At 35.1% G+C, this 16,173-nt stretch overlaps 3 protein-coding genes across 13 annotated transcripts; 2 read left to right on the forward strand and 1 right to left on the reverse strand.

Annotated features, from left to right (window-relative positions):
- Positions 1 to 3,101: 3,101 nt before the first annotated feature.
- LOC110643994 (formin-like protein 8) lies at positions 3,102 to 5,915 on the forward strand. The gene is made up of 2 exons (XM_021796557.2): positions 3,102 to 4,381; positions 4,467 to 5,915. The coding sequence occupies exons 1-2, from the start codon at positions 3,300 to 3,302 to the stop codon at positions 5,761 to 5,763; spliced, it is 2,379 nt and encodes a 792-aa protein (XP_021652249.2). The 5' UTR covers positions 3,102 to 3,299; the 3' UTR covers positions 5,764 to 5,915.
- Positions 5,916 to 6,455: 540 nt separating this feature from the next.
- On the reverse strand, positions 6,456 to 13,522 carry LOC110643981 (protein WVD2-like 7). 11 transcript variants are annotated; one of them, XR_002492756.2, is made up of 10 exons: positions 12,353 to 12,651; positions 11,496 to 12,140; positions 10,934 to 11,359; positions 10,767 to 10,831; positions 9,864 to 9,984; positions 9,673 to 9,744; positions 9,330 to 9,440; positions 7,198 to 7,595; positions 7,029 to 7,080; positions 6,456 to 6,870 (listed from the first exon to the last, which is right to left on the reverse strand). XR_002492756.2 is itself a non-coding variant. In XM_021796532.2 (9 exons), the coding sequence occupies exons 2-9, from the start codon at positions 12,377 to 12,379 to the stop codon at positions 7,569 to 7,571; spliced, it is 1,494 nt and encodes a 497-aa protein (XP_021652224.1). In that variant the 5' UTR covers positions 12,380 to 12,481; positions 12,679 to 13,040; the 3' UTR covers positions 7,159 to 7,568. The 11 variants fall into 11 exon arrangements, 9 of the variants coding, with proteins under 9 accessions (XP_058008794.1, XP_021652226.1, XP_021652224.1 ...); XR_002492755.2 differs by having other exon boundaries at positions 7,029 to 7,118; XM_021796532.2 differs by lacking the exons at positions 6,456 to 6,870; positions 7,029 to 7,080 and adding an exon at positions 12,679 to 13,040 and having other exon boundaries at positions 7,159 to 7,595; positions 12,353 to 12,481.
- A 1,004-nt stretch (positions 13,523 to 14,526) lies between these two features.
- On the forward strand, positions 14,527 to 15,359 carry LOC110643988 (germin-like protein subfamily 1 member 1). Its single transcript, XM_021796546.2, has one exon. The coding sequence runs from the start codon at positions 14,570 to 14,572 to the stop codon at positions 15,239 to 15,241; it is 672 nt and encodes a 223-aa protein (XP_021652238.2). The 5' UTR covers positions 14,527 to 14,569; the 3' UTR covers positions 15,242 to 15,359.
- Positions 15,360 to 16,173: the final 814 nt, after the last annotated feature.

Below are 16,173 nucleotides of genomic sequence, written 5' to 3' on the forward strand. Positions count from 1 at the left end.
GTTCAAAAGATTGTAATTAAAGATAAATCCATTAGCATTTAATATATTCTAGTTCACAAGATGCGTAAAGATTTTCTTTAATCTAATTTTGATGCGACACCATACTTGATAGATATTTAATGATTAAATATTATTTAATTTAATTTAGTTGTTGAACTTTGATTTTATAATATATGTATATATTCAACAAGGGAGGTTTCTAATATAGTCCCTGTTGAATTTAATTTCAACTAAAACTAAATTGATCGTTTATATTTTTTAAGGATTTTAAAGATGTCTTTTGTATGGTAGAGTTTTCATTATTTTTGTGGTTGATATCACATTAAGCTTCTTTTTTTTTAAAAAAAAAAAAAAAAAGAATATTTTGAAGATGATAGGAGGGTTGAGAAAGTCTTTTTTTTCTTTTTAGTGGTGGAATTAAGAAACTTCACAATATACATAACTGATGCGATACACATTATAATATGTAATAATAATAATAATAATAATAATATCATACGTAATAATTTTCCAGGCAAGAACCGAGACACATCACATGCAACATTATTTGTTGCCAATCATGCAAATAATTTTCTCATGCTTATTTAGGGTTGTCGCCTTTTCAGGTTGCTTCAATTTTCACACGATAATTCGAAAATTGGAACTTCCACAAATCAAATCAAATTATTGAACATGTTGTGGGCTGGGCCTAAATGGCTCCTTTTGCTTTGTTTGCTTCAACTTACTGTGATATGACTGAGGAAATGTCCAGTTATTGTTGGCTCTGTTTGGAAAGTAGTTTTGGTGATGAAAAATTAGGCTGGCTATAAAATCAAAATTTGCTTTTCTGTTAGATGGGAAATGTTGGAGAAACAAAACTCTCGTCTCGTAAAAGATGGAGAGGACATGTTTGTCATTTTGATAAATAAATACTGTTCCAAACTAAATTCTTAACTAAGAATAGTGATGATTTTCCCCTAAAAAAAAAAAAAGAGAATAATGATGATTTTTAACGAAAGTGACACAATCAAATCGTCCTATAGTTGATAAGATTGTAGGAATAATTTATTCGAAATCAGTTATGCTATTTTATTCGATTTTTTTTTTCAACAATATTTTCAACGAATTTTTGTTTTTCAATATAAAATATTAAAAAAAATAAAATTATTTTTATTTATTTAATTTTAATTAGAATTTAAACTCAAAATCATTTTTTTAACTGTAAAAATATATAATTAGGTATATGAAAAAAGTAAATAGCAATAAAACAATATTTACAGTATCATTGAATTAGAAAAAACTTAGATCAGACCTAATTCAGCTTAAGAAGTAAACATGTGAATTTAATATATTTTAAATGCAGAGAAATTCTCGAATTAATTAGAGTGCATTGGCTTTATTTAAGTTTTTAAGCCTTTTCATTAGTTATTTAATTAAATAAGGGATTAAGTTTCAATCCATTAACCAAAATAACAAAAACCCACTAAATCCAACAATCCAACGGCACCGAATCTTTCTTTCTTGAGGGGGAAAAAAAAAAAAACCCCTAATACTTGAGGAACAAGAAAAGAAATGTGGTATACTGTGAATTCATACCAATGGGGTGTGAACTATTGATGGGTATGGTCCTGAGAGGCGTTAGAGAAAGAGAAACTTTAAAGAGAGACCAGTCCAGATCGGAATTTGTTTGGACTTCTTAGCTGGCGAACACCCCCCTCTCTCTTCTTTTCTACTTGTTAGTCTTTATCTTTTCTTACACTCTCTGCTAGAGAGAGAAAGGGGTAAAGTAAAGTTTTTTCAAATGAGGTTTTCATATTTTTTAAATTTTAATTTCACTTTTTTCTTTTATTTCTCTTCTTTAATTTTTTTTTTTTCTATTTTCTCTGCACAATTAAATTTATGGCAATAAAATTAGCAATTTCAAGGTCCCAGTCCAGGCTGCCCAAATTTGAAATGGTCTTTGAACCCATGGGAACTCACAATGGCCTGGCTTCAACTACACTTTACAGGCTACAGCACTCTCAACTGCTTCAAATCCTACTACTTAAAACTAGTCATACGGACCTCTTTCCAATTTCTAACCTGCTAGAGTACCAATATCCAACAACCATAACCTTCTTTATCATATTCTGGATATTATCTAATTATAATAATAAATGAAAGAAAAAGAGAATTTAGTCAACCAGACTGTAAAAACTATTAATTAATTTGAGCCAATAGCAGAAGTCAGAAATGATGGAGTAACCCATGAACAACTTTTGTAACCTTTCCTCAACCACTTACTTTTCATGCTTGGATGAGCGAGTAAATGCAACATATATAGCCAAACCAAGTCCTCTTTTTTGTTGATCCTAAGCTCGTATAAAGGAAATTGATTTCCAGAATTTAGATTACTTTTATAGCAATTCACATTTTGGAGCCATTTCATTTTCATTCTGGATTGGAAAATTTCTTCTCACTCACTGCTCCTGAAACTTGCTATTGCCTATTGCTATAATGCCTTCTGACTTCGTTAATTACGTCTAAATATGAACAATCTTTTTTATATATCTTCTTATTAACTACAAAGTCTATAAATAGCGTAAATTATGAAGCATTTACCTGTATTTTTTAAAATGTTGTATACAATACAACTCTCTACCAGCAACCCATTTCAGTCTCTGACATGGTAAGCCATTAGCCATTCCATCCACAGCCAACTCACTTTCTTAATTAAATAATAAAAACCATAAACCTTGCATATGGATTAATTAAAATATTTTCTCTTCTTATTCTGGTAAAATGGATTCATATGTGAGTTTTTTTTTTTTAATGAGTCTAGCGACTCAATTTTAACTCCTTAAATATTTCAGTTTGAACATTTCAATACTCAAATTAAAAGGCTTATAAATCTATTCGAATAGTTAATTTTTATATTATATAAAATATTAAATAATAATTTAAAACTAAATTTAAATTCAAGCTTACTTAAGTTTACATAATCTTTTTTTTTTATTAAAAACAAATAACAGTAAAAAAAAAAATTATTAGTTGACAATCCCTAGAGTGTGACATTAAATTATAGTTTAAGGGTGTAATTGGTTATTAGTTAAACAAATAGAATAGAAACGCCAGGGAAAGAGACCATAGTGGGAACTCACCAGAACCGAAATGGAAACAACTAACTACTCTTTGAAATTGCCAGGCAAACCAACCTCAATTGCCAACGACGCGGCAAACGACTTGCCTCCGTCCTTCAAAATATTAACACTACAACATGTTCTGTTTCGATCTTTTTGACCCATAAAATTAAAAATTTATCTTTTTCCTTGTGGCCGCTCATGAACATGAGCCTCCCATGCTTCTTTCTCCACCTTCTTTTTGTTTTCTTCATTTCTTCTCTTGTTTCTTTCTCTTCTTCTCAATCCAATTCTCAGAATTTTGAAACTTTCTATCCTTTTCCAGTTCAATTTCCTTCTCCTGCACCTTCACCTACCAATCCCAACTCTTCCTTTTTGTCTCCTGGAAAAGTACCGTCTCCACAACCATCGGCACCACCACCGCAAATTTCAACGCCTCTGCTTGAACCCAAGGCCTCGCATACAGCCGTTGCCAAGGCAGTAGCTGTTACTGCGGTGAGCACTTTTGTCATCGCCGCCTTGCTTTTCTTTTTCATTCAGAGGTATGCTGTTGCACAGAGCAGAACAAAGAGAATAGATACTATTTCTGGTGAAGGCCACCCTCCGCCTCCTGTGCTTAATGATGATCATTTTTCGCAAGTTGATGGTAGTCTTAAGGATGTGATTGTTGATGAGAATGGATTGGATGTGCTTTATTGGAGAAAACTTGAAGAGGAAAGCAAGAATGGAAATTCTCAGCAAGAAGAAGAAGATGACGACGATGATGATGAGACGGTTCAAGCAAACTCTGAGCCCATACAAGAAATTCCTTTGCTTCGGGGGAAGTCATCCGTTTTACAGAATAATAAAGCTGTACCAGAAATTGGTAGTCCTGACAGAATTATGGCTCCCTACATTAATCCTCAATCTGAGATGACCATGAGGGCCATTGAAAAATCGAATTTAACAAGTCAGACATCAAATCTTTCTCATCTCCCTCCACCACCATCAGCAGGGCCACCTTTGCCTACGCCACCTCCGCCTCCTCCATTCTCAACAAAGGAAAATAAAACACCACCGCCACCTCCGCCACCTAAGGCAGTTGTTCTGGCTACGTCTTCAAAATTACCCCCAGTGGCTAAAGGGATGGCAAGCAAGGATAAACCAGGGAAGTCTTCAGCTGGAGAAGGCAGGGAAGGAAACGGGAATGGCCAGGTAAAACTGAAGCCATTGCATTGGGATAAAGTCAACAAGAATACTGATCATTCCATGGTGTGGGACAAAATTGGTGGAGGCTCTTTTAGGTAAATTGTAATTTATCATTTTGGTTTTACTAAAATGACATGCTATTTCTCTGTCTATTCTCAAAGTTTCTCTATGCAAACTCAGGTTCGATGATGATCTCATGGAAGCCCTGTTTGGATACGTTGCAACCAATCGAAGATCCCCCAAGAAAGGGGACACAAGCGATTTAAAGAATCAGAATGGCAGCCCACCAGCGCAAATTGCCATTCTTGATGTCAGGAAATCCCAGAACATAGCAATTGTGCTTAAATCTCTGGGCATTTCACGGGAAAAAATCCTTGATGGGTTAACTGACGGACAAGGATTGAATGGAGAGACTCTTGAAAAGCTTATGAGAATTGCCCCAACCAAAGATGAAGAATCTCAAATTCTTGAATTCGATGGAGACCCCAGTAGACTTGCAGATGCTGAGTTTTTCCTTTACCATCTCTTGAAAGCTGTTCCTTCGGCTTTTACTCGCCTAAATGCAATGCTTTTCAGATTAAATTATGATTCAGAGATTCTCCAGTTCAAGGATTCTTTGCAAACACTTGAACTGGGCTGCAACGAACTTCGAAATAGAGGACTTTTCATTAAACTTTTAGAAGCAATCCTGAAGGCTGGTAATCGCATGAATGCAGGGACTTTAAGAGGAAATGCACAAGCATTCAATTTAACTTCTCTTCGAAAGTTATCCGATGTAAAAAGCTCCGATGGAAAAACAACTCTACTTCACTTTATTGTTGAGGAGGTTGTGCGATCAGAGGGAAAACGCTGTGTAATCAACCGCAATCGAAGCTTGAACCGAAGTTTGAGTAGAAGCAGCAGCAATAGCAGCATAAATTCACAGTCCAGGGAGGATAGAGAAAAGGAATATATAATGCTGGGATTGCCAATGGTAGGTGGTCTCAGTTCTGAATTCTCTAATGCAAAGAAAGCAGCCCAAATAGATTATGAATCCTTCGCAGGCACTTGCTCAGCCGTCACTGCTCGCATAGCAGAAGTTAGGCTAATCGCTTTGCAATGTGCTGCTAATGGGGAAGGAGCATTTGCAAGAGAGATGAAAGGTTTTACTGAAGCAGCAGAGGAAGAACTAACGGTTTTGAAAGATAAGCAAATGAGGATAATGGAGCTTGTAAAGAGAACAACAGAATATTATCAAACAGGAGCTTCCAAGAACAAAGAAGCACACCCACTTCAACTATTTCTCATAATTAATGAGTTTCTAAACATGGTTGATCAAGTCTGCATCGAAATTGCTCGAAATCTACAAAAACGGAAAAGATCCTCTTCAGGTTCGCCAGCAGCATCACCAATGCCAGTGAGGTTCCCAAACTTGTCTGAACATTTCTTGAAGGAAAAATCCACTAGCACTTCAAGTGAATCATATGCTGATTTTTGAGCATATATATAAATTATCGAATGTATATAGTTGTCATACGAAAAAATCGAGATGTAAAAAAAATCATAGTTGAGTGATTTTTGAAATCATCAAATTGTTTTCTAAACCTTGACAAGTTTTTAGCAATTAAATTCCAAGTTTTAGTTCCAAGATTTAGGTTTGCTAGTACAAATTTGCCCAGTTTCATTAGTCTCATTAAGTGCGGAGGCCTTGGTTTGGAGACCTTACATTTGATGGATTCACTTCTTTATCCAATCCTCCACAAAAATCTAATGCTTGGTTTTTTTTTTTTTTGAGCATTGTGTGAATAATGTCTGTAACATCCATTGATTAAAATCAATGAAAAAAAAGCTCCTTACACAACATTTCATGGGTAACAGCATTGGTGGCTTTTGAAAAGCATTCAAGCATTCACACACCAGGATCCAAAAGAATACGACAAAACGTTGCAAACAAACACACATCAATCAGGGGAAGTATCATGAATTCCTTTTTAGTTAAATGATTATGCTTGTTGGCATGTTGAAATTTTCAGTTGTTCCTAGAAAGCATGAGACCCATTATCATTAACAAATGACAGTTGACTGTATCAAAGCGGAGTCTACTTTGAACCATTTGGTAGATGAATTGAGGGTTGTCATTTTTACTCAGGACTCAGCCGAGCCCTCAAGAAGAATAGTAATGCTCAAACGGAGAGAACTATATTCTATTAGATTCTTCATTCATGAGTGATAATTAATATAAATAATCACTGAATTCTTAGCCATCACTATGGAAGTCAGATCCAATCCAAGATAATTTTATCACATGTTAGACGTGGCGATAATTTAGCGAACTCATAAAAAAAAAAAAAAAAAGAGGGCCAAAGGAGCATCCCATGGCCTTTGCCGTCCATTTTCTAACTGCTTGAACTTGACAGAGCAAAAACCCTTGTGATTTCTCCAACCAATTGTCTCCATTTTGAGCAGAAATGGGTAATTTGAGTTGGTCTGGGATAGAGATCCGAATTAAAGAAGGAAAGCTATTTACCCTTTTATTGTATATCAAGGAATAAGCTGGAACTAGGTTGGTTCGGATATACAATTTCGTTGCACATCAAGGAATTGCCTGTCAAGGAGCAAAAATTTAGTTCTTCTAAAAATGGAAATCTGTAAAATAACCAACTAATATCTGTTCGAAATTTGCTCCAAGAATCTCTATCGATGTATGCATGATGTCAATTAACTAAAAGTATAAATCTGAGACACAAATTTCTAGTTTTGTACTTATGTATAGAGTGCCAGAGGCTTTATTTGAGGCAGCAGAGGTTACATTGATCTGCAGTGCACAGAAAATAACACCAGCAGCAGAAATCACTGTGTTTGAAAAACCAACAAACGTTAATGCCCATAAAAGTTGAAAATAAATGGCTGCCATAAATTACAAGGTCCATACATTTCTATTCTTGTGTGACAAATTTCTCCAATATAATGCATCTGGAGAGGCAGGCGTGAGAGAAGTCATCCAAACCTGTCCTGAAACATTATTAACAAGCCCTATCTAGCAAGTATGCTCTATGACATACCCTTTTTTTTTTTTTTTTCTTGTAGCAATTCAGTATACAAATGGTGACTAATCAGTTGCATTTTTATGTTTGCCTGGTGAGATTATCCTAACTGGAATAACAGTTCTTCCATATATGTTGCCCATGCCCATAAATGCAGCTTCTGAAGCAGAAGTAGTAGACCAATGCAGATGGCACACCCACTGCCATTTGCTTTAGACATTTCATAATATCATCTGTTTTTGGTAGATGATGAATGCTTTTATATCTCAAGTGTCTTAGAACCCTCCTGCATATAGAATCATCATAGATCACTAGCATATATATATAAGCTCTCTTTTGAGGGGGTAAAAATAGATGATCATTCTCGCATACACACAGCTCATCTTTTTTCTACTCATCAATGAAACTATCAAAACTTGGCCAATATATGTTAGGCATGGAAGTTCACTAGTGGGAATCTGATATTATCGAAAGAAATTCAGGGAAGAATGACCAGAAGGAAAAATGCAGTGCTCAAGCATGTACACCTCTCCTTCAGTCCTAAAAATGAATTAAGAAAATGGGGCTATTTTTTCCTCCCTATTATCCTTTAGGACTTAGGAGGTTCATTGGCCCTTGAATTACACAACAGACCCCCCTCAACCTAACTCTTCTGGTATCTAAAAGTTTCACCTTAAAGATTAAACCATTTTGTCCATTGCTTTATTTTCTCATCCACAAATTAGATTGTTCTGAAAACTGAAGATGGCAAAGAAGCTTAAACCAAACAGAAGATTGTTTGTAATCTAGAATTTTACAAGAATTCAATTCAATTGGTTTTGGTCTATTCTCATTTTTGGAATGAAAGAATTCAATTATTTTTAACTTTAAATTTCGCATTTTCCACCGTTTGGGGCACTGAGAAAATGGGTCAACAGAAAAGAAAACTAAGAAATTTTTTAGAGGAAGCCATTTTCCAAACTTTGACAATTTTATTAAAATGTGAAAACACTTATACATGTATGACAAACATTTATCATTAGTTTAATATTGCAAACAAATAATGGAGAACATTTTCTATATAAAAGCTATTTTCCGCAAAACAAATGAAGCCTAAGCATGATTGTGTGAGAATTTAATTGAATTTTTTTCTTGCAAATGATTTATCCCAAATAAAGCAATAATGAAAGTAATTTGAATTCATTCTTTCACTTTTCATATTAGTTTGAGATGATAATTATCCAATATCCTTTAGAACCAAAAAAATAAGAGAAAAATTCTCATAAGGGACAAGAAACAATTTCACAACTTTTATTAATTCTCAAATTAATTGTCAATCATAAAAAAAAAAAAAAGCCTACCAAAATTCCTAAGAACTAAGGCATTTATGATAGAATTATTTATCCTATTAGTATTAGGATTTGGAACCTAAATAAGAAAATGCAAAGCTAATAAGGAATCTCAAATCAACAAAAAATTACTAAATAATAAAAAGACTACTTCTTATATTTCTTCCTAAAATAGGTAGTCCTAAAATCTAGAAAATCCTGCATCAACATTTATCCAGAAGTTCTAATGCAATAGCAAAAAAATTGAATCTTACTTTTAGATAAACATTAATCCAATGAAACATGGTAAAGGAACATGAATCCAATGAAACATGGTAAAGGTTGTAACTTATCATCATGTTCCTTGTGATCCATTCAATGTTATGCCCACTTAACACTTGAAGGAGAATAAATTTAATTTTATGCAAGGGCAGCCATAGGCCCCTCCACTTCTATACTTCACTACTAATAACTTTTCAAATAGTAGTGGAAGTTAAGCTTAGAAGTTTTTATTCCAATTATGAAAGAAATCTCCAGACAGACTGAAATATGGGGAAATGTATAAGCTTATTGCCCCATGCTTTCCACCAATGAAGAAAATGTTGGCGGACACATACTTATGTATGCAAAAAAGAGGGATTGCTTCTTGTAGAGAGATTGCTTCTTGTAAACATTCTGTTGTGAAAATGGTAAGACTCACAGATATGACATACCTTATCTAAAGGGCTTTTTGACACTTTTTGTCCCCGATAAAAACCTGGCATGGGTGTGGCTTTGAAATTAAGGCTCTGTCTTAGCTTTCTTATCTCCACCTCTTTTTCCTGCTGTGATCAGCATAAAATGTCAAAACATGCCAATCATTTGCATTGAAACCCATGATCTCATTGTTTATGATCCTGTGATAGTAACATGCAGGGAACATCCAATCACCCAAGCAAACCCTAACCAGAAAATATAATAGCACATACGTATACACACATACATTTGGAAACTTTCTTGCTTGAACCATATTGGCATTCCCTAACCAATGCAAAATGTTAGAAGGTTGAAGCATACCTTTGATTTTGTTTGGAGGCGCTTACTCTTTGCCTCTTTAGCTTTTGATTTCTCGTCCCATTTCTTAGAAAACTGAAAAAGAATTTGTAAAAGAAATTCAAACTTTAAATGGCTAATTGGAAATGATCTAGTATCTTCAAGTTATCTGAAGTATTGCCAAACAGACAGGAGGCTAGGGGTCCAACAGATACCTCTTTCCTTTTCTCTGCCCTTTCATCACTTTTCAAGCCAAAAGAAGACGGGCCTGCCTTGCCAATTTTTTTATCCATACTGGCAGCTTTGAAAGACCTATCAAAAACATTCAATGCAACTCTGAACTCAGTAGAAAAGGAAGTCAGAAGCAATCTTTTTGGTGTTTGTATTAGCTTAGGGGCACTACAATACATTGATTCAAAGCCTTGTCTGCATTATTAATTTATGATGACTATATAAATTATGTAAAGATGTGAGTGTTAAATTTTGTCTGTCGAGCAGACCTGTAAGTTGCAGGAAACTTTCCATGAATTGCTTCATAGTACATAGCTATTCATGATTTGTAGCACATCCATAAATGAGCATAAGTAAAAGGAATATTGAGATGATGAATTGGAATGAGCCATTTATAGACGGCAAGAGGATGACCTTCCATATTCATGGGTTTGAAAAAAGGAGGTAACACCAATTGAGGGAGAGGGCTGTTGAGATTCTCAGGTTATTGTACAGATAACTGAGTCTAGATTACATTAAAAGCTACCTAATTGGTACTGGTGACATAAAATAGAAATAAGGTAAATAACACATTGACTAAAGTTCAGACTTACAAGAAGGCAAAAGTTTGTAAATGAAAACCATTTAACAAGAAAACAAAAATCAAAATGCATATTTCCTGAAAAGAATAAATATACTCCCATTTGGGCTTTTTAACACTCAATTTAATTTCCTTCCATATTTCTATTGTTAAATAAAGAGTAAACTAAACTTCAAAGCTAAATGGAAGTGAACATTTCCAGACACATAAATAAATGCAACATCAATGAACAAGACCAATACACTGCACAAATGCATGCAGGCAGTGGAAAATGCATTCATACATAGTAGAGAATCCAAAACATTACCCTGCATTCTCCTTTTGAGGAGTCATAGAATAGGAAACCTTAGCTTCTGTCCCCTTTGTGGGCACCTGCCCAAGCAAATTGAGATTCGACGTTCAGCAAGCCAGACATGACTAGTTATGCAGTAGTCAGTAGAATTAAAAGGTCCCTTCCTAAGAGTAATGACAAACCTGCTTTGCTCCCAAAGATCTCTCTTCAGCAGAAGCCTTCAACTGGTTTAAATTGTTTTGGAATGTCTTGAAAGCTCGTTTGACAATGTCCTTATCCTTCATTTTCTCCATAATAAATGATTTTCGAGTGGTTGTCATAGGAGCTGGCGCATGAGCAGCTGGACCAGAATTTGGAGCATCCAGACTAAGAGACATGTGCAAGGATTTAGGAGCCGCTTTCTTGCTTTCTTCCATGGATGGATTGTTACCCTTCGCTAAGGCTGAATCAGTTACTTTCTTCGTTGAAGGCTGCAACATGGACAATGTGCTAGAAGTTGGCATTGTCTTTGGGACCTTTGGGGTGGAAACTTGGGGCGATTTAGCTACAGGTGATGCCGGTTTCTTCTTTACCCTCGTCATATCTCTTATCTTACTCATTGGAGAAGTCTAAATGGACAAAGCAACAAAGTTTGTGAGACACCAAAATTAGAAAAGAACCAATATTTCAAGAGATGCAGAGAGCAAACTTCACACTTGAGAATTTCCCTACAAAAATCAATGAGTTCGTAGTGAAATTGTTCACCTTTTGAGACTCCTTATGATGATCTAACTTCAAATTTTCCTCTTTAATTACAGCAATCCTTTCTTTCTCTTTGTCCAAGTTCTTTGGCGAGTCCTTTGTTACCTGAGACTCTGTGCACAAAGTTTTCTCTTCTTTAGCTAAAGCAGCTTCTTCTGGCTTGTTTAATGTGAAGCCATCTAATCTGCTACCCAGTACTTCTTCCAATCTTTCAATTGAAGAGCCTTGACCTTCCACATTGATTGCAGCATCTTCATCATCCTCATCAACTTGGCCAGAACCCAACTCACTATTCAATTTGGTTTCTTGCTCAGTCCCTTCAGCAGAAGTTAGGCAATTGGGAATATCAAATTCAGAATCTGTCCCACGAGCTTTTTCAATGAGATCTCCGCCATTTTGGTCATATGACCCTAGTGAGTCATGTTCACCCATCTGCTCAGCCTTTCTGGCAGCAATCTTTTTGTAATGAGCTTCAAAGTAGGCCTTTTTCTCAGCCACAGATCCAGGTGTGGCACACTTCTCAACTTCCTCCATGTACTTATTCTTTGAGAAAGATGACCATTTCTCCCAAGACAATGAATCATTCTCAAATCTACCAAATGAAACTGACACTTCAAGAGCACGATCTGAAGCAGCTGTCTCCCCCATCTGTTCATATAACACAAAAACCAAAATCCAAGTAAGAAACAGAAGACAACTCACAATTACACAAACAGCATTGGAATCTTGCAATCATGGAGTGTAAATCAAACAACAATCTAATACAGAACAAAATAAATTCAACAAAACAATGAAGGGAAACCTAATTTGAAGCAAAATGGGCCATATTTTACAGATCAAATATCAAATGATAAGAGAACCTTGTCTTTATCACTTGAGGCAGCCATTATTGATTCGCCGATTAACACTCAACAGAAGAGCTGAGTTGCCATAGAGCTACCACACTAGAACACAAACTGTGCGCAATATGGCCTGTAATTAGCATTACCCTGAATTCGTTGAATCCCATTTACAATGATTAAGAGTGAGATATTCACAAAGAAGACAAAAAGAAGACTTGAAAAAAATGTAAGAATTGAACAAGAAAAAGGAATGAGTGGGCATGTGATTGTGTTTCATAGTAAAGATACCATTCTAATCTCTCTCTCACTATAATTTTCCCTTTATGTTCTTTTTATCACTTCACCTGTTTCACAATAATGGGCAGCCTTGTCTATATCTGGTACTTCTGGAAGCTACCAAATCATAAATCCAACCATCAAGACAAAACAATTACCTTAAGAGAGAGAGTGCAATATAAAAAAAAGTACAGATAACAACCCACGTAATTAGTTCTTGAAATGATTTAGCTTTTTGTTTCCTTAATTGTTTCAAGTGAAAGAAAACTAAAAAGGTTGAGTAATTAAAACTTCCCTTTAGATTCATGGCAGTAAAAATCTAAACTTTGAAAAAGAAAGCACCCAAAAAGATGTAAACAGAAGCAAGTATTCGCAGGGAAATTAAAGATTATTCGGGACAATTAATGGGATATTCAAGAAAACAAAGCAGACACATCGATTGAACGGAGAAATCCCAACTAGTGATTAATTTAAAATTATGCGTCATTATTACCTTTTAGAAATAAGATTACTCCTTGTAATGAGTCAAGAATCCAGATAAAAGGCAACACACAATGATCAGATCAGCCATGAAAAAACAGATGGGAAAAGAAGGCCCACCATGGAAAAGTAACACTAACACAGTGAAGAGAGATAGGAATGGAGAGTGAAACTGTGAGAACCAAGTAAGGTACAGACAGATTAAAATATCATCCAGCCGCTGCCAGCTTCGGACTCTCATGGACCCACCCACCAACGATTTCTTTATTAATTTCCAATATTATCTCCGCAAACTAATGTCCAGTTTTGGAGAATAACCATCTCGTTTCATTTCACCCATGACAAAAATAATATTTTTTTTATTTCAATTTTTGGCTTTTTTATTTTTCTGGACATTTGTTGTTAGAGATCATCAAAGCATGCAAATTATCTCCTCCATCGATTTTCCCTTTCCCTAATTGTTTCAAGAATGATCCATTTTCATCACCTTCTTGCCAAGAGAACTCGTTCACTTGACATCTACGGAATAAATTTGGTGGGCCAATAAAAAGAAATGACAGAGTCGTTGGCCCACATATACATGTGAATTATGTTAGTCATATTATTATTGTTATTATTATTATTTTGAAACCAAGGAGTCGTCTCCTATATTACCATTACTCATTTTCACAAACATGTTTATAATGGAATATTTGGATTGATTGTTGATAGATTTCTAAATTATAATGTTTTAAACAATAAAATTAAAAAGGCAATTGATCTCTTATCTTAGGACCTCCCATAACCATTATTTAAGTTGCTTTATTCTAACAAAAAAAATTAATAAAAGCTAAGTTGACAAATAATTAAATAAGTAAAGCACGAGCCCGACTTAGTATGAGAAGCGTTTTGGGAATGCAATTATACATTAGCACGGAGTTAGCTACAGACCACCTCAGAAATCTTATATACCATTGCCAATTGCTTTTGCTTTAAAGGCAATCTTAAGACTAATACCATTTTCTGCAATACAACGAAAATCTCTACCCACCTTATATAAAAAAGAGTGAATTTAATAATAAATCTGGATGGCTACTTAAAATATGTATATAAAAAAAATTCTATTATAATTTGTGATAATTTAAGAAAATATATTATTAGAACAGAACGAGGTGGTGATATATCCCTCTTTCTATTTATAAAAAAAAAAAAAAATTAAATAATTAAATTCTGTAAACTTATTTCTTTTGTTTATTATTATTTTTTTTTTTTTAAAAAAGAGAGGAAATTTTGAGCACATTATACTTATGTGGGCTCCTGCCATTTACATAACTTGCCTTGGTGTTTTCTTCTCAATGCTCTTAAGCTACTCAATATCCTACAATATTTTTCATCTTACTGAACATCACTATCTACCTTCTACTATATAAACGTTACTCATATTTGGTTATGCCTAAATCACCAATAAACTAGGAAGAAAAAAAAAAATCTCTTGGTCACATGAACAAAGCCAGCATGGGAACCTCTTCCTTGCTCCACATATTCCTCATCCTGGCCCTTCTATTGGGCCTAGCCAAACCGGACCCAGACTCACTTCAAGATTACTGCATTGCAGATACAAAATCTTCTTTGTACTTGAATGGTGTACCATGTATCAACCCAAACCTGGCAACTACTGCTCATTTCACCACTTCAGCTCTTGCCAAGCCTGGGAACACTCGAGCCAACACTTTTGGTTTCAATGTCACACTCACCACTGTCGCTAATTTACCAGGGATAAACACCTTGGGCCTGTCCCTGGCCCGGGTTGATATAGCGGGGAATGGAATCGTGCCACCTCACTCGCACCCGCGGGCCTCCGAAGTAACCATTTGCCTTAAGGGTTCAATCCTTGTGGGCTTTGTTGATACTTCAAATCGTTTGTATACTCAACAGTTGCGGCCCGGGGAATCATTTGTGTTTCCAAAAGGATTAATCCACTTTCTGTTCAACGTCGACTCTTTAAACCCAGCACTAGCTATTTCTGGATTTAGCAGCCAAAATCCTGGAGCCCAAGTAGCTTCTCTTGCAACTTTCAGGTCAAATCCCTACATCCCAGATGACGTTGTGAAGAAAGCATTTCAAATCACCACCCAAGATGTCATGAAGATCCGCAAAAACCTTGGAGGATAATTACATTGTGAGCAAGAGTCTGTGACCATTGAATTGGACGACTCAGCTTTGTGTACAATGCAAGCGAGCACATTTATTATATATTGGTCAGTTCTTAGAGACCATAACATATTTCTTATATTAATATATATATATATATATATATATATATATATATATATATATATATATATATATATATATATATTGTAAATGTATGCGGGACTTAATGGTGCATGATGGTTTGTTTAGGCTGCGTATGAAAATGGTAAATAAAGAAAAGCGAATTTGTACTCGATGAAGGAATTGATTATAGAATAGATAAATTTTATAAACAAGTTGAGAGATGTAAGCGTATTAAAAGGGATAAAAAAATGCATTCATTTTGTTCATAGTGGTGATAATTTAATTCCATTCTCTTCCCCATCCAATTCCAATCCATACCTGTTTGACCTGCCCTTACATGTTCCAAAACAAAGCATAAAAAAAGGGTTGATTACAAATTGCGGTAGATCCAATCATGATATCTACATCTAATTCCATGGATTGTGTTCCCAATTAACAAATAATTTTTATTTTTCTTTCCTTAGAAAAATGGGTTATGGAATAGGCAAATGCATCTTGAAAACTCTCGCCCACCAATCCAACAACAATGCATCTGGTGAAAAACATTAGAAATTTTCTCTCACCAATGCACACGTTTACGTCAAGCAAATAAAGCAGCCGGGTGACTGGGTCCAACTTGAGACGTGTGAGTCTTCTACCTGTGATGGCTTGACACACAAATTTACATGGCATGACAAGTGTTCAGAAATAATTCCCAAGTCAAGGTCTATCGGATTGAATTTGTTTTTGAAAATGACTCTCTTGCAGCTTCTACTACCACCGTGTAAGCCACCGCCAATTAAAATCAAAGAAGTTGTACAAGAAATAACACAGGAATCAGTTAAAGC

The sequence above is a fragment of the Hevea brasiliensis genome, chromosome 9 (genome assembly GCF_030052815.1).
Source record: "Hevea brasiliensis isolate MT/VB/25A 57/8 chromosome 9, ASM3005281v1, whole genome shotgun sequence".
In the NCBI taxonomy this organism is placed as follows: Eukaryota; Viridiplantae; Streptophyta; class Magnoliopsida; order Malpighiales; family Euphorbiaceae; genus Hevea; species Hevea brasiliensis.

Excerpts from the sequence above, each read along its gene's own strand:
- LOC110643988 (XM_021796546.2), top strand. The coding sequence starts at position 14,570 with ATGAACAAAGCCAGCATGGGAACCTCTTCCTTGCTCCACATATTCCTC.
- LOC110643981 (XM_021796532.2), bottom strand. The coding sequence starts at position 12,379 with ATGGCTGCCTCAAGTGATAAAGACAAG. Across the intron at positions 12,141-12,352 it reads CCTCAAGTGATAAAGACAAG|ATGGGGGAGACAGCTGCTTC; the intron begins GTTCTCTTATCA and ends TTATATGAACAG. Across the intron at positions 7,596-9,329 it reads CAAAAAGCCCTTTAGATAAG|GAGGGTTCTAAGACACTTGA; the intron begins GTATGTCATATC and ends TTCTATATGCAG.
- LOC110643994 (XM_021796557.2), top strand. The coding sequence starts at position 3,300 with ATGAACATGAGCCTCCCATGCTTCTTTCTCCACCTTCTTTTTGTTTTC. Across the intron at positions 4,382-4,466 it reads ATTGGTGGAGGCTCTTTTAG|GTTCGATGATGATCTCATGG; the intron begins GTAAATTGTAAT and ends ATGCAAACTCAG.